General features: G+C 33.5%; 2 protein-coding genes and 1 long non-coding RNA gene across 3 annotated transcripts; 1 reads left to right on the forward strand and 2 right to left on the reverse strand.

The window, feature by feature from the left end:
• Positions 1–620: 620 nt before the first annotated feature.
• LOC145131857 (uncharacterized) lies at positions 621–5,558 on the reverse strand. The gene is made up of 8 exons (XM_079066502.1): positions 5,469–5,558; positions 3,813–3,867; positions 3,623–3,719; positions 2,624–2,909; positions 2,359–2,569; positions 2,221–2,313; positions 1,772–2,103; positions 621–758 (listed from the first exon to the last, which is right to left on the reverse strand). Exons 1-8 carry the CDS (start codon positions 5,556–5,558, stop codon positions 621–623), a joined length of 1,302 nt encoding a protein of 433 aa, XP_078922628.1.
• Positions 5,559–10,497: 4,939 nt separating this feature from the next.
• On the forward strand, positions 10,498–12,485 carry LOC145131858 (uncharacterized). Its single transcript, XM_079066504.1, has 3 exons — positions 10,498–10,945; positions 11,260–11,837; positions 12,435–12,485. The coding sequence occupies exons 1-3, from the start codon at positions 10,498–10,500 to the stop codon at positions 12,483–12,485; spliced, it is 1,077 nt and encodes a 358-aa protein (XP_078922630.1).
• A 952-nt stretch (positions 12,486–13,437) lies between these two features.
• LOC145129127 (uncharacterized) lies at positions 13,438–14,076 on the reverse strand. The gene is made up of 2 exons (XR_013717313.1): positions 13,696–14,076; positions 13,438–13,552 (listed from the first exon to the last, which is right to left on the reverse strand). It is a non-coding gene; the product is annotated as an uncharacterized LOC145129127 (long non-coding RNA).
• Between the last annotated feature and the right edge of the window lie 3,964 nt (positions 14,077–18,040).

Genomic DNA, 18,040 nt, shown 5'->3' on the forward strand with positions numbered 1-18,040 from the left:
CCTGATTGGGAAGAAACAATCAGAATGAAAGTTTCATTAAGGCTTCGAACATAGAGTCTGAGAGGCTTGAGACAACATGTTGTAGCATGCTTCTAGGGACGCTTTGCTAGTACATAGTTTCGGAAATCTACATGTCCCTCAGTTCTGAATATAGGTGATAGAGAATATTAGGTTGGTAGATGACCGTCAATTCCTTGAAAATAAAATAATGTTGGTGCTTTTGATTTTTGAAAAGAAAATACAGAAAGGAATAAAATATTTTTTAACTTTTTGATTTTCTGAAAAACGAACGTAAATAAGGGAAATTTTTTTTGAGGTTTATGAATGAAAAATGATAACAGAAGATAAGACAAATAACAAAAGATTTAAGAATAAAAGAGTTCCGAAAGATAAATGAACAGTGACTTCCGAATCATTCCGAAGCTCGGAACAAGTTGGAAGAGAATTGACTTACACTAATTATACAGAGAATTCTGAAATCATGACGAACAATGACTTCCAAACAATTCTGAAGATCGGAACAATTCGGAAGTGAACACTAAATTCCGAACCATTCCGAAGCCTGGAACCATTCGGAATGTGAACAGTAACTCTGGCAATTACGAAGTGGTTTTCGGAACTTATTCAGCTTCAATCATTCCCAACCCTTGTAGAATTCGATTAAATGATACTTCTGGTAATGCCTTTGTGAATATATCAGCCAATTGATCTGAGGAACGAACAAAGTGACCTTCTACATTTCCATCTTCAACGTGATCCTTAATAAAATGGTATCTCAGTACTATATGTTTTTTCTTGGAACTTTGCACCGGATTGTGGCAGATTCTTATGGCGCTTCCGGAATCACAATATAGAAGAATTTATTTCATATTGATTCCATAGTCTCTGAGCTGGTTCTGAATCCAAACCACTTGTGATGTACATGATGTTGTTGCGATGTATTCAGCTTCAGCTGTTCATAAGGATACACAAGCTTGCTTTTTAGATTGCCAACTAATGAGCTTGCCATCCAGAAACTGACATCCACCTGATGTGCTTTTTCGATCAAGACCACAACCTCCTAAGTCGGCATCGGAGTACGCTTGCACAAAGAATCTAGAATTGGACAGATACCATAACCTAAGAGAAGTAGTTCGCTTTAGATACCGGAATATGTTCTTAACTGCTATCATATGAGGTTCACGAGAATTTGCTTGAAACCTGGCACAGTAACACACAGAAAACATTATGTCGGGACAACTGAATGTTAACAGAGATCCGACCATCTGCCAAAACAAGGTGATATCAGGTGTTGGTTTATCAAGAGAAGGGGTGAGTTTTGTTCCGAACGCCATAGGGACTTTGACTTTTGAATCACCCACCATTCTGAATTTCGCCAATAATGTCTTTGTGAAGGCTTCTTAATTGATGAATATTCCTTCCGAGCTCTGTCTTATATTTAATCCAAGAATAAAGTTAATTTTACCCATAGAACTCATGTCAAATTTTGTTTCCATTAGTTTTCTAAATTCAACAGTTAAGTGGGGATTAGTTGATCGAAAATAATGTCATCAACATAAATCTGAACTATCATTAAATGGTTACGCTCCTTCTTCTGAAAGAAGGTAGGATCAACAGTACCTTGTTTTAATTTAGACTGTTTAAGAAGACGAGTTAGAGTTACATACCATGCCCTCGGAGCTTGTTTAAGACCATATACTGGTTTATCCAAAATGTAGCAGTGATTCAGAAATTTTTCATTCACAAAACCTGGAGGTTGTTCAACGTAGACTGTTTCTTCAAGTTCTCCATTCAGAAATGAAAACTTCACATCCATTTGAAAAACATCAAAGTTTTTGTGAGCTGTATAGGCGAGAAATACGAGAACTGATTCAAGTCTAGCCACACATGTGAACGTCTCTTCGTAATCGATTCCTTCTTCTTGACAATAACCTTTGACGACCAAATGTGCCTTACTTTGAATTAAATTCCCCTCTTTATCCATCTTGTTTCTGAACACCCATTTCATGCCAACTACGGATGCATTTGCTGGAGTAGGAACCAATCTCCACACTTTGATTCGTTCAAATTCATTGAGCTCTTCTTGCATTGCTTGGACCCAATCTACATGATCAAGAGCAATTTTAACAGTTTTAGGTTCAATTTTTGAAATAAAAGAATTAAACATGCACAATTCCAATTTAGAAAATAATGCAGCTTGCTTTGCTTTTTATTGCGCACGAGTAAGAACTTCTGATGAAGAATCTCCGATCACTTGAGATGGAGGATGATCTTTGGTCCATTTTGTCATTGGTGGATAGTTCTGATCATAGGCTGGATCAATTTCAGCAAAAATTTATTGAAATTCCTATTGTGCACCCGAGTCATTATTTTCATTATTCTTCCCCTGGAATTTTGCATGTGAACTGGAATTCGGAATTGAATACACCCCATGGAGTGGAACATCGGTATTGAAGTTTGGAGTGGAACTCTCCCCCTGGGTTGAAGCATCAAAAGGTTCTGGCTGAGGTACATTCGGAATTGGTTGCTTAGGAGGATTCTCTAAATCTTCAACACCTTCATCAACAATCTTGATTAATTCATCCTCTTTATTATCGTTGTTATTCGATTATGAGGAAATTGCCTTTTCAGGTTCATCAAACAATTTTAGAAAATCCTCATATAGATTCATAAGAGGAATAGTCTTAGAATTTGTTGATGGAAAATTTTCCCTAGATTGACAATCTTCTTTTTGATATTTCTTCATGTAATTGTCATCAAACGTAACATAGTAACTTTCTTCAAAAAAAATTGATATTTTGTTCAGAACATGATATGCCTTTGAGGTTAATGAATACCCCAGAAAGATTCCTTCATTAGCTTTTTCATCAAATTTGTTCCGTTTTTCTTTAGAATTGAATAAAAAGCACCTGGATCCAAACACATGAAAGAATTTAACGTTACGTTTCCGATTGTTAAGAATTTCATATGGTGTAATCATAAATAGTTTGTTAATGTAAGATCAGTTCTGAGTAAAACAAGCGGTTGCCACAATGTCAGCCCAGAAATTATGAGAAATTCCTTTGGAGTGAAAGGTGAAGAGAAATTATGAGAAATTCCTTAACATATTAAGAATTATTCAAATGCATGATTTTTGAATTCAGAACCGTTATCACTACAAATTTTCCGAACTGGCTTTCGTAATTGCAGCTCAACCTGCTTGATGAAATGTATTAGCTTCTTAGTTGCATCGGATTTCTGTCTAAGAAAGAATACCCATATGAATCTAGAAAAATTATCAACAATAACCAAAATATATTTGTTACCACCAATACTTTCAATGGTTAAAGGTCCACAGAGATCAATGTGCAACAGTTCCAGTGGCTCAATGATTTTGGTATTTTTGATGGATGCATGACTCTTTATGCTTTGTTTTCCGAGCTCACAGGCAGCACATAAGTGTTCCTTTTCGAATTTCAGAAGAGGCAGTCCACGTACGAGATCACTAATTACGAGCTTGTTAATATCCTTGAAATTCAGATGAGAAAGACTTCTGTGCCTTAACCAACTATCATCCGAAGACGCTTTCATAAGCAACAAAATTTATGGTTTCCCTTTGATTGGATTTATATTCAGAGGATACATTTCTCCTTTGCTTCTTGACTTTAAAAGAACAACTTTAGATTTCTTTTCTATGATTTCTGAACCTTCTTCCTCAAATGACACTTGTAGACCAGTACCTACAACCAATTGAGAAACACTAATTAGATTGTGTTGTAAGCCTTCAACATAATCTACCTTCCTAATTTTGAATTCTCCATTTGTTATCATGCCATATCCCTTTATTTCTCCAGTGTCATTGTTTCCATAGTTCACTTTTCCTCCTTCCTGTCATGTGACGAGAATATCCGCTATCAATGTACCATTCAGAATCATACTGGACTGTTGGATTTGGTGTCTAAGCCCATAACTATAACTAGGATGTACTTGACCCGATAATAGCATGGTCTTTTTGGGTTGCCTTCACCAATGCAATTTTATAGGATGGATTTTTGAGAATAAGGTTATTTATTATTTATTAATATATTACAAGTATAATATATTAATATGAATATTATTTAATTAGTATTGATCAAGTATTAATTTGTAATTAATTTTGTGATCAAAAGAGACTAATTAAATATATAGGGATTGATTATGTAAATCAATGATTCTTGTAATGTGGGCTAATGATCCATGACTATATAGTTGGGCTAAACCAATAAGATAGACCATGGATAGTCCATGGAGGTTAGAACCCATGGAGCATCAGAATGTGAAAAGTCATGGAGCATTAGAGTTTCCAAAGTGTAACCCTAGCATTTGCCACATTATAAATAGAGACCCCATAAGCCAAAATCGGCTACATACTCTTTGGAGACAAGTAACTTATTCTCTTAAAGCCTCATTTTGCATATTGGTGTTTGTGAACCATTAGAGGCATCACACTTGGGGTGCTCAAGCTTTCAAAGGTCAAGAACTCTACCCTACTCAAGAGGTAAGCATCCAAACTAAGTTTTTATGTTATATAGCTTCAATTGTATGCTAGCTAGGGTGAATGCTTTGGAAAAAGAAAATGCATGCATAATTAGAGAAAACATAGATATAAATCATTTAGGGTTGCATGTGCACCATAAGAGTGTTATAGTGCTCAAAACCCAATAATGGTATCAGAGACTAGTTTGGATTAGGAACACTACCACAAACTGTTTTGGATCATTGGAAATGTTTTTTATGATATGGTAGTGCTTGTACTCATCCAACGACAAGATAATTGTCAAAGTTTTAAAATAATTGTTGTTTTATATGATAAACAAAATTGCTTTTCAAATTGTTGACTTGAAATTATCTTGATTATGAGTTTAGTTAGATCATGAATTATGTGATAATTTAGTTGTTAGAAAAATGATCTAAATGAATTTTAATAACCTCCATAACTTGTTCTCAAGTTATAGAAAATGAGAGGTCTCATACATTAAAATCAAATTAAACTCATAAGTTATGAATGTGAAGAGTTTTGACAAGTTTCAAAACTTGCCCTCAAGTTTTGGAATTTGTAAATTCTCATAAATGAAACTTTAATTCCAAACCCTAGAGTTTTAAATGTTAAAATTCAACCTTTATACTTTATACTATTATAAGTTTAATAATATATATATATATATATATATATATATATATATATATATATATATATATATATATATATATATATATATACACCATCTTATAAAGAGTTTATAAGTGTGGGCCCACTAAAATTTAAGACATTTGTCTTAAAACTCAAGGAAACAAAATCTGGACCTTTGATTTTACATTGGAGGGTGAAGATTAGACTATTGGTGATCCATGTGAATTGCTTACCACCAATCAAGATAGAGTATTTAGTATTCAATTCTACACACGGATAAACACCACCATACATATAATTGTGCCCTAATTTTTAATACCCTAAAATTTTCATTTGATGCAGCCGCTATCTCATTCCCGCCGCATCGACAATTCCATTTTCCCCAACCCCTCCTCCCATCGCCATCCATCATCTACGCCACAAGCGAAGACATTGTCGCTCTACGCCACCATAGAAGCCATTGGTTAAAACCCTTCCTCATAGCTATTACTTACTAAGGATTATATTGGCGTGTCCTTCGATCATTCTGCTTCACCATCGGTTGACTTGGAGTCAACATCTTCTTCATTTTTTCGTGCATGTTAACATGTTGTGTGTTCCGATTTCGTAGGCTTCCAACAGGTGTGATTTATGGGTTTTTTTCTGTAGAAATATTTATAACATGTTTGCTTTACTAACAGTTGCAAAAATCTGCAACAAACATTCCCAAGAATGTTGAACGATCTATCAATTGTGTTCATTCTTGGTGCTTTAAATTTTTAACAGGTCATGCTTCCTTTTGTTTTGTTTTTATATTTATAATAGGTTTGAATCGGGTTGGATTATTCACATGAAAAGTATTGATTTAGTGATTTTTTCTTTTGTTGTATATCTGAATGATAACAGATCTGGAAAGGCTGATATCATTTTTAAAAGGAACGAATGTTTATGTTATTTAGGTATAATTATTATTGTTTATTTGACTTATGTATTGTAATAACTCTTTGCTTCAGGATTAACTTCAAATCATGGTTTATTGTTTTAGAGCTGAAGATGGGATGTGATTAAATGTCGTGGAAATATTTAATGAAGGTTTATTTTTACCATTGCTCATGTTATTTTTAGGGCAACTAAAAAACAAATGAGTCATAAGGGCATGTTTTCATTAATATATGTTTTTGTTCATATATGTAGGAACCATTTAAAAAGAAATAAACTTAATTTTCATCTTTAATAACAATATGCTTATATTTTGTTATATGTTTCAAATCTGATTTTTTAATGTTCTGTTTGTAAGAATGAAAATTTGAAGATGGAAAGCGTATGGAGGATATTTTGAAGATTTGAAATGGACATTACAGAAAAAGGATTTGAAATGGACATTAGTTAACAAGGTTGAATGCAATTCAGAAGTGGATATATTAAATAGATTAAATGATATTTTTTATTATCTGTTGAAGCTTATATCGTAGATTTGTTTGTATTATTTACTTTATCAATGTATATATATTTTCAATATATTTATATAATTATTGCATATATTTATTTGATTCAAGTGGGAATTTCGTTGATGAAATTTTCGTAGAACTTTTGATTTATTATTTTTTTTTTATCATTTTTTATATGTTATGTTTTTAAAAGTCCAATATAAGTTAGAGGAGATAAGACGTAAATATTGATATATGAAGACTGATTGAGACTGGCATAAATTTCCAGGTACTTTTCAAAAATGATTTTTTTTTAATTTGGCAAAGTCTTGATGTTGTAAGTGATAAAGCTGTGAATAGACGGTACCTAAATCAAACCTAATACGATGGTTACCTAAAGCAAGTTTGAAAAAAAGTAATTTTACATAGCTTATGTACGGAGGATAACAAAAGGAAATGATAACCGCATCTACCATGAGGTATTGTCTGTTATTTTTAATTTGAAAAGTTAATATTGATTTCTAATTTCTGTGGAAAAAACTATAATATAAATAACTAAAACTACGATTTCAAATAATAGAACTTTATGACAACTTAAATTCAAGACAAAATTGCAAAAATGGTCCCCGTGGTTTCTTATTTTATGTGGTTATGGTCCAAACGTTTGAAAAGTTGCAAATTTGGTCCTTTTCAGCAAGTTTTATTGTGGTTTTGGTCCCTCATCCGTTAAGTTTAACTGGTTGGCTGTTAACTTTTTTAAAATGACAATTTTACCCTCAGGGACCATTTTTGCAGTTTTATCTTTTACCATACCATAAGGACCATTTTTGTATACATTCTTTTTTATTTTATTGAAGTATTATATATTAATAAATATTATTTTTAATATATAATATTATATATTAATAAATATGGTTTAATTGGATTATTAATATATTATAGTTGATTTTTTTTTAATTTTTTTTAGAGTAATTTTTTTTATTGAGTTATTATATATCAATACATATAGTTTTTAATATATAATATTTATATCATAATAAATATATTATTAGATTTTTAATTTCTTTTAGTTAATAATTTCAATTATTTTTTTTTAAATTATTTTTATTGGATTATTTAATTTATTATTTTCTTCATATACTAAATATTGTTTTATTGGATTATTAATTTATTTTGGTTAATTATTTAAAAAAAACAATTGTCGAAGTAATTATTTTTTATTGAATTATTATATATCAATAAATATAGTTTTTAATATATAATATTTATATCATAATAAATATTATATTATTGGATTATTATTATCTTTTAGTTAGTTTTTGTAATTTCTTTTTTTTAAACTATTTTTTATTGGATTATTACTTTTAATTTATTATTTTTTTGTTAGTTTTATTGGTTCCACCACAAAGTCATGGGATACGCAAAACCGTCGTCTCTCATCATCGAAATCGTTAGGATCGCTGCCAAACACTTTCATTTCATCTAGCTTATAATGAGAAACCATAGGGAAAATACCACCACCATCAATCGGTCATCACCACCACTTATAAATGTTATAGGGGTTTGTTGCACATTATGTGGGATATGAAGGATTTCAGTGGTTTATGAAGAGGTTGTCGCAGGTGGCTACCAGCAGCGCTAGGTGGAATAGGGTAGGGTATCTATTGAACCTACAATGAAGGTGTTTGGAGGTGATCCTGCCAATTTTTGACGATGATAAGCGACACTTTTACGTATTTCGACGACTTTGTGGTGAAACTAATAAAATTAAAAACAATTAATAGTATACATTAAACATAAAATAATAATCCAATAAGATAATATTTATTATATTAAAAAAATAATAAATTAAAAGTAATATTTCAACAAATTAATAATTCAAAAAAACAAATTACAAAAATTAATAATCCAATAATGTATTATTTATTATGATGTAAATATTATATATTAAAAATAATATTTGTTGATATATAATAATCTAATAAAAAAAATTGCTCCGAAAGAAATTATAAAAAGAATCAACTAAAAGAAATTAATAATCAAATAAATAAATGTTTTGTAATATATAATAATCCCATAATATAATATTTATTATGATATAAATATTATATATTAAAAACTATATGTACTGATATATAATAATTCAATAAAAAAGAATTACTTCGACAAAAAAATTAAAAAAAATATAATTAACTAAAATAAATTAATAATCCAATAAAACAACATTTAGTATATGAAGAAAATAATAAATTAAAAGTAATAATACAACAAAAAATAATTAAAAATTACAAAAATTAACTAAAAAAATTGATAATCCAATAATATAATATTTATTATGATATAAATATTATATATTAAAAACTATATGTATTGATATATAATAATTCAATAAAAAAGAATTACTCCAACAATTTTTTTTTAAAATCAACTAAAATAAATTAATAATCCAATAAAAAATATTTATTAATATATAATATTATATATTAAAAATAATATCTATTAATATATAATACTTCATTAAAATAAAAAAGAATGTATGCAAAAATGGTCCTTATAGTATAGTAAAAGACAAAACTACGAAAATGGTCACTGGGGTTAAAATTGTCATTTTAAGGAAGTTAACGGATGAGGGACTAAAACCACAACAAAACTTGTTGAAAAGGACTAAATCTGCAACTTTTCAAACGTTTGGACCGTAGCCACATAAAATGAGAAACCACAGGGACCATTTTTGCAGTTTTGTCTAAATTCAAATTCAAATTTACTAAAGACAATTTAAATGAAAAAAACTATAGGGAAATTTTGTAATCTACCTTTGTAGCTTAGACTCGAATATAAAAAAGTTAAAAACTATTTTATGACTTGAATGCATATTTATGCTAGCATGTCTTTTTAATGAAATATGAATAAATGATTTGTAACCGTCAAAGCTTGTCTTTTTAGATTAACATAAATTGGTTTAAGAAGTAAATGGACGAATAGTTGAATATGTGAGGTGGATGAGTGAACAATTATAAATTAAAAACTTTTACTACCAAAAAGTTTAAAAATAACTTTTATTACCATACAATAAGATTTTATATTTAATTTATTTAGTTTTATACCGTCATAAAATACGTTTATTATTATCATAAAAAAAAAACTTTTAAATCTGTTTCAATTGAAATTCTATGCCATAATAAAAAAAAATTTATACCATGGCAAAAAAAAAACCTATTATTATCTTGAAAAAAACCTTTATTACCATAATACCATCATGATGACACATTTATACCTTTACAAAAAATGTTGTTAGTACCTGGAGTGCTGATGAAAGTGAACCGATTTATGAAGGTTATAAACACACATTGAGATTTTTAGTCCACCATAAGTAAGAGGGAAATATGGACCGCCTTCACTTAGAAATTTTAGACTTCATTTGATCTAATTTTCGAAAGATGGGGGAGAATTGCTCAAGGATGTAACTCATCATTCATAACCATGGTTCCAAAAGTCCCTGATCCTCTCACCCTTTCTGATTATCGTTCGATTAGCCTAATTGGATGCATGTACAAGATTCTAGCTAAGCTCCTTGCTAATAGACTAAAAGGGGTAGTGAGATATAACATTGATGAGGTTCAAACAGCCTTCGTTGAGGGACGTAACATTTTCGACGGGCCTTTACTAGTCAATGAAATTTGCTCTTGGGCCAAGAAAGAAAAAAAGAAACTATTGCTCTTCAAGGTAGATTTTGACAAAGCATTTGATTCCGTTAATTGGTAATACTTGGACTATGTGATGATGCAAATGGGATATGGTGATAAGTGGAGAAGCTGGATATATGGGTGTCTGTCCTCTTCCAAAGCCTCCGTATTGGTCAACGGTTCCCCAACGAAAGAATTTACAATGGAGAAGGGAGTTAGGCAAGGGGACCCATAATCTCCCTTTCTCTTCATTATTGCCATGGAAGGATTAAACGTGGCCATGAAGTCAGCATGTGAAGAAGGGATTTTTCAAGGAATTGAGATACCGCACTCTAACGTTCTTGTTTCACATTTTTTTTACGCAGATGACGCTTTATTCATGGGAGATTGGACAAAGAATAACATAAAAAATTTGGCCAGGATTCTTAGATGCTTCCATATAGCATCCGGTCTCAAGGTGAACTTTAATAAGTCAACAGTATTTGGAGTCGGAGCCTCGATACAGGAAACAGCTAGATGGGCCCTTCCTCTCGGATGTGAACCTTCTTCACTCCCATTCAATTATCTTGGTGTACCTGTGGGAGCCAACATGAACCTCAAGAAGAACTGGCAGCCAGTGATTGAGCGGTTCCAAACTAAGCTTAGCTGCTGGAAAGCCAAAACCTTGTCATTCTGTGGAAGAGTTACTTTGATCAAAGCAGTTCTGGGTAATCTTCCCACTTATTTTTTCTCTATTTTTGTAGCACCAACTGGGGTTGTACATACTCTTAAAAAATTAAGGCGACAATTCCTATGGGGAGAGACAAGTGCTCAAAAAAGAATCAATTGGGTATCCTGGGAAAAGATTATAGCACCAAAACACGCGGGTGGGCTCGGAGTAGGATCACTAAGGACTTTCAATATATCCTTAATCACGAAATGGTGGTGGAGGTATAGAAGTGATCCCAATTCCATGTGGAGTCGTATTATACGTGGAATCCATAATCTGAAACACAAATCGATTGACTGTATTGCAAAAAAGTCGATATGTGGTGTATGGAAAACATTGACAGCATCAAGGAAGAATTGGAGGAAAGGGGTAATCCACTGGAGATTGTGATGAAAAAACAAGTCAATGATGGGAAAAACACGTTCTTTTGGTTGGAAGATTGGAGTGGTAAAGGAATTTTCAAATCATCATTCCCTGCACTATACGCATTGGAAAAGAAAAAAAGTTGTATGGTCGCGGATAGAATTGGAAGTGACGAATTAAAATGGGGCTGGAAATCAAAACCCAATAATGTAGACCAAAGCAGGGAGTTAACAACTATAAAATCCTGGATAGGTGATTTTCGAACGAACAACAGGCCCGACAAGTGGATCTGTACATCTTCCCCGGACGGCGACTTTCATGTTGGCATCATTAGACATAATATGGACACCAATCCAAATCTATGCAACACTGTACTTATAGATTGGATCCCTGAAATTCCTATTAAGGTGATATGTTTCTTCTGGAGGGCAGCTATGGAGAGAATCCCCACTACAATTGGCCTGTCAAAAAGAGGTGTACAACTGGTAGATGTTAACTGTGGTCAATGTTATGATACTGAAGAAACGGTGTCTCACATATTCTTTAAATGTCCATATCCAAATACAGTTTGGGAGTGTATTATGAGGTGGTGTAAGATCAAGTTCCCCCTTTGCGAATTGGTGGAGGATATCATAAAATTTACTAGATCATGGGGACACTGCCCAAAGAAAAGGAAAAATACCCGTGAGCATATGCTATGACACAATTTGGTGGTTATGGAAAGCAAGGTGCGAAAGATCTTTCAAACAAAACAAGATACCGCCCACTAAGACAACTGATAATATACAAGGCATGGTGTTCATTTGGCTTAAACATAGAAGTTCAAATTACCCCATTAAATGGGTCGATTGGAACATCTATCCCTTCTGTTGAGGGAGGAATCCGGCAAGAATTCTAAAAACCTGGAGATTGCATTTTTGGTGTGTGTTGAGATGTTCTTTTTTCCTGCTTCTTTGTAATTTGTTTCTTGTTCTTTTGCTACTCCTTCATGTAAACTTCTGTCTTTTCCCCCCTCTAGCACCTTGCTAGTTGGGCTTTTTTATAATATATATTTGCCGGTTCCAAAAAAAATGGATCTAATTTTAAATTAACTTTTATTTATTATTATTTTTTAATTTTTTTAGAACGACGGGTTCGTGTCTGTCAGGATCTCCTTGGTAGTAGCTCTTTGTTAGCCACCTTATTAGCCAGATGGACTAGCCCCAACTTGTTTTTATTTTATTGTTTACCTTTCATATTATTTATTTATTTATTTTCATTGTTTTTTGAAATTAATAAATTTATCTTTTTATACTAATTCAACCCTCAAATTCATATTGTTACTACCATATTCTCTAGAATAATACATGTGAAATGTAAACTCAATTTTTAAGGATACAGTCGATGTAAGGTTTATTAAATGACAATATTAATTCTAATGAATTTTTTAACAAAAGTAATAGGAAAAAAATGATTAAAATGTTGAATTTAGTACGATCAACTTGAAATTAGGTTAACATTAAAACAATTGTAGCTAATAAAGATTAAATTGATCAAGTAAACCGATATTACATATTGTGTTCAAATTATGAGAACTCTAACTTCATATTTTCTAAAAATTGGCTACAACTAAAAGGAAATAAAATTCGAATGTTAACTCCTACATCATCCTATTTATCTTGCATGGAAAAAGGAAGGGCCATGATTGATCTCAATGTGTTTATTTTTGTATAACCTAATTAGTTAGTGCATTTATTTTTAATCACAAAAACAATATACAAAATAGCAATTTACTTTTAAAACAAAATAGCATCATACTTCTTATTTTAACCCAAATAACATCTCTCGAAAGGAAACTATACACCGAAAGGAAACAATTTGATGACTATCGAAACGAAACTAATTTCTGGTCGGAAACAAATCGTCGTCGCCGCATCGCGCGGGTACCCCACTAGTATGTATATATATATATATATATATATATATATATATATATATATATATATATATATATATATATATCAAGGTTGTAAAAATCGCTTGATGTAGGCTAATCGGTGGACTAGGGTCAAAGGATTAATCGGGTAGGCGGGGATTAATCGGGAGATTAATCGGAGACCATTATTATTAAAAAAATTATTAAAAAAATAAAAAATATAACATTAAACATAAGAATATAGGTAAATAAGAACAATTCAAATACATGGACATATTTGATATATAATCTGGAATCATCCCACTTATGTTAGAGCTTCTCAACACCCTGCAACATCCATACAAATTCTTGAGCATACAAGTTTTGAATTAAAGAACTTGTTAAAATTTATTAAATTCTACAATCACTTACAACAAACTCATGCTTATATATATAAATGAAATCACATGATCTTGCTTCTCTTTACCAACCTATCAATAACATGGTATATGAAATAACATTTCACTCAGGCATTTCATCAAACAGGTGGACTGCAATTCGAAATTATGTTCTTGCTATCGACAATCTAGACACTAACCTGCAATTCCAATCCAAAATCATAACTTGTAAGCACTATCGGCATCAACAATTTACAGTTTATGTGAATTCAATTCGAAATCACAAAACATCTATTGATTACCACATCGAGATGTAAATTGCAGTTTTTAAAATTGATTAAAGCTGTATACACAAATGAAATGACCAATGAAAACAAAAGTGAATTAGAGGGATATCGATTAAAGGGATACCGGTGAGGGAGCCGATGATCGCTTAAGATGCCGATAATAGAGTTGTGGGATAGTCGGCGCTGAAAGAGATGCCGGTTATCGCTTCAGGAATCGGAGTCGAGCACAGGGGAGGAGCACCAATATGTACTAATCTGAGTCGCTTGAGTCGATTGAGTCGTTGTCTTCGTCCCTTGATATTTCACCCAAACGGTGCAGAGAACTGGTGGTGAAGTCATGAATGGAAACGAGGATTGATTTTAAATTCACGACCTATTTGAAACAATATATGAAGAGTGTATGTATCATCTGATTTGAACTGGTGGATAATCACATCTATCATCTGATATGTGTATGTATATAATTAAAGAGTGTTCGAGGGAGCTGTGACAAAAACTAAAGAGTTAAGAGTTTCCCACATCGGTGGTGGGATAAGAGACGAAGGCAAAACTTATTCTATAAAAAGGGAAGCTAGCTGCCTTTGAGAATCAAACCCAACTAAGTTTGGGATAGCCGGCTCCTTTAAGCTGGTGGGTATTTTAGAGTTAGTCGAGCTGACTTGGTCCGATTTGGGTCCGAGTCGGGACGAATTAGTCCGATTTGGACCGATTTGGACCGTCTTTGACCGATATTGACCAAGGCCGATTAGCTTAGCCGATAACACCTATTCGTAAGCGGTTGGAGTCCGCCAAGCGTCTAGGCGCCGATTAATCGGCCGCCTAGACCGATTTTTACAACCATGATATATATATATATATATATATATATATATATATATATATATATATATATATATATATATATATATATATATATATATATATATATGTGTGTGTGTGTGTGTGTGTGTGTGTGTATGTGTGTGTGTGTATAAGACTAGTCAGTCTTATCGTTAGTAGGCCTCATTCACGAAGCCGGTCTATAAGGGGGGTATAAAGTTACTGCCTATAAAATGGTGGTTTAATGGGTGTCCACTTTCACTCACCGCTTCCTTGACTGGTGGAGGGTCGTTAGCCGAACGGGTAGGATAGGACACTAATTCTCCCTCATTAAAAGTATAATGATAAAAGATAAAGTAACTAAACTTTTATTAAATTCCCAATCTTAGTTACTTTAGGAAAAATGTGAAAATGGTGCTAATCCATGAAATTACACTTTGCACCTTGTTAAGTCGTTAGTGGAGCGTGTATGGTTAACCGGCACACTAATCTGGGACTGACAATGTGTGGCAAAGGGTAGCTTGGTGTTAATCATTGATCAATGGAGCGTGTGTGGTTAACGGGCACATTGATTAGGTGATTTGTAACACTCGGTGTACCACGTTAATTTACATGGTTATTCACACCTTGTTTGTGATCCTTGGCATCCCAGTCACAAATTTGAAGGGCACAATCGAGATTTAAACATGTCATTGAAAAGTTCAATGAATCTCAAAGATCTAGGAATTTCAAACCAATTAAAACTTAATAAACTATTCCGTTTTTCATGGTGAAAATTGGTAAATCGTCATTTACCTACCTTCAAATATTTTACAATTGGATTACGACATCCCTCTTCGCAATTGTAGAATATTGTGTTGGGTCCTAGTCTTAATATTTAATTTGGATGTAATATTAAGGATTTTCATCTAATCTAAACTTTGTTCTTCTTCTTTTTCAGATGTCTATCCCAAACAATGCTTCAACACCAATTCCTTTAGGCTCTTTCTCCCTCATGAACCTATGTGGGAGAGTCATTTTTGATGGCTCGAACTTCAAAGACTGGATTCATAAAATCATGATGGCTATTCGTTATGAGGACAAAGAATATGTCCTTGATAAAGAGCTTAAGGAGATTGATGTCACCACTGCTACTCCTGAACAAATCGCTGAACACACTATTCATGAGAGGGATGCGACAAAGGTGTCATGTCTTATGATAGCTACCATGACTGCTGAGCTACAGAAGTCCTATGAGGACTACTATCCCTATGAAATGTATCATGATTTGATGGAAATATACCATCAAAGTGCTCGGCAGGAGAGGTATGAGATCATTGCCTCCATGATCACAACCAAAATGAAGGATGGTGAACCCATTACGGCCCACTTGTAGAAGATGCAGAGATATGTGGACCGCTTGCTAAAATTGAATGTCTCAATTTTGATGAAGAGTTGGCCATAGATATAATTCTACAATCATTACCTTCTTGTTATGACCAGTTTCGTATGACCTATCATATGAACAAGGAGGAGGTCACTCTTAGCAAGCATCAAGGCCTTCTAAGGACTGCACAAAGCAATCTAAAAGGCAAATCGGTTGCGTCTACTCCTACTACTACTACTTATGCCCCTGTTCTGGCAATTGGACATGGGAAGGGAAAGAAGAGGAAGGCTCCCTCCAAGAGCCGCAAGGGAAAGTCTCTTGATGGATCCTCTTCTAGTGGGACCAAAGTTGGTTCTGCTAATCCCTCTTCTAATCCAAAGGATGCAGACTGCTTTCCATTGTCATGAAAAAGGGGACTGGAAACGAAGCTGCCCCAAGTATTTGCAGGACATAAAGGATGGGAAGATCAAACCCTCCTTTGCAGGTACACTATTCAATCTAATAACTCATCACATGCTAATTCTTGGGTCCTTGATACAGGTTGTGGATTTCACATTTGTTCTGATTTGCAGGGACTAAAAAGAAGTAGGGATGTGGAGCACGGGAACATAAACTTAATCATGGGAAATAGGAAAATGTCGTCTGTGACCAAGATTGGAGTTTACTCTTTATTGCTTAATAATGGTTTAAATTTAGATTTGAATAATTGTTGTTACTCGGCCGATATGGCGAGAAATGTTATTTCCTTTCATAGTTTGTACAAAAAATGTTTTACCTTTTGGTTTCATAATGAATTTGGTGCTATTAATGCTTTTTATAATGATGTATTTTATTTTGAAGCATTACCTTGTAATGGTGTCTATGAAACTGTGAATGTTGTAGATAACCTAGGAAATAATGTATTGAATATTGATTCGTCCAATGTTTTGGACAAGGCATGCTTGTGGAATTGTCTTCTTGGACATGTCAACAAGAAGCACATAGCCCAACTCTAAAAGGATGGAGTCTTGGAGTCATTCGACTTAAAGTCGGATGACACTTGCGAATCTTGTTTACTTGGAAAGATGACCAAGTCACCCTTCACTGGTACTTATGAAAGGGGTGAAGGTTTGTTGGACCTCATACACACTGATGTGTGTGGACCATTCAGAACCGCCACAAGGGATGCTAACCACTTCTATGTGACTTTTACTGATGATTACAGTCGGTATGGCTATATCTACTTAATCAAGCATAAGTCAGAAACCTTTGAAAAGTTCAAAGAGTATAAGCAGGAAGTGGAGAATCAATTGGGCAGGAAGATAAAGATGTTATGATCTGATCGTGGAGGAGAGTATCTTAGTATCGAGTTCCTTGACTATCGTAAGGAATGTGGAATTGTTTCAGAACTGACGCCACCTAGGACACCACGGCTTAATGGTGTGGCTGAGAGGCACAATAGAACCTTGCTAGACATGGTTCGTTCCATGATGAGTCGAGCTTCGTTACCTATCTCATTCTGGGGGTATGCCTTAGAGACTGCCGCCCATATCCTTAATCTAGTCCCTACCAAAAAGGTTTCAAAACGCCTCACGAAATGTGGACAGGGAAGGTTCCCTCATTAGACCACATCACGGTTTGGGGTTGCGAGGCTTTCATGAGACGTGAGACTCACGACATGCTCAAACCTCGGAGTGAGCGATGTATTTTCATCGGCTACACACAGAAGTCCTTTGGGTATCTCTTCTATAGACCGAGTGACAATATTGTCTTCGTTGCAAGGAGAGGAGTCTTTCGTGAGAGAGAACTCATATGCCGAGAGGACAGTGGGAGGCAAATTGACCTTGAAGAGCTTCAAGATTTAAGCGATGAAGGAACCTCAAACACTAGCACTCAACCCGAGGAGGAAACTCCGGTTGAACCAATTGATAAGTCCGTACCTCCGAGGCGTTCTGGTAGGGTTAGTGTTCGACCTGTGTTATATGGT

The sequence above is a fragment of the Lactuca virosa genome, chromosome 8 (genome assembly GCF_052849685.1).
Source record: "Lactuca virosa cultivar CGN04683 chromosome 8, Lactuca_virosa_CGN04683_v6, whole genome shotgun sequence".
NCBI lineage: Eukaryota > Viridiplantae > Streptophyta > Magnoliopsida > Asterales > Asteraceae > Lactuca > Lactuca virosa.

What these genes read in the sequence shown, in the direction of transcription:
- LOC145131858 (XM_079066504.1), top strand. Translation starts at nt 10,498, where the DNA reads ATGGAAGGATTAAACGTGGCCATGAAGTCAGCATGTGAAGAAGGGATT. An exon ending in TTTGATCAAAGCAGTTCTGG is followed by an intron (nt 10,946 to 11,259) that starts GTAATCTTCCCA and finishes ATTGCAAAAAAG; the next exon opens with TCGATATGTGGTGTATGGAA. An exon ending in GTTATGATACTGAAGAAACG is followed by an intron (nt 11,838 to 12,434) that starts GTGTCTCACATA and finishes TAATTTTTTTAG; the next exon opens with AACGACGGGTTCGTGTCTGT.
- LOC145131857 (XM_079066502.1), bottom strand. Translation starts at nt 5,558, where the DNA reads ATGGATGGCGATGGGAGGAGGGGTTGGGGAAAATGGAATTGTCGATGC. An exon ending in CATCAAATGAAAATTTTAGG is followed by an intron (nt 3,868 to 5,468) that starts GTATTAAAAATT and finishes GTCACATGACAG; the next exon opens with GAAGGAGGAAAAGTGAACTA. An exon ending in TTCATCAGAAGTTCTTACTC is followed by an intron (nt 2,104 to 2,220) that starts GTGCGCAATAAA and finishes TTGATCATGTAG; the next exon opens with ATTGGGTCCAAGCAATGCAA.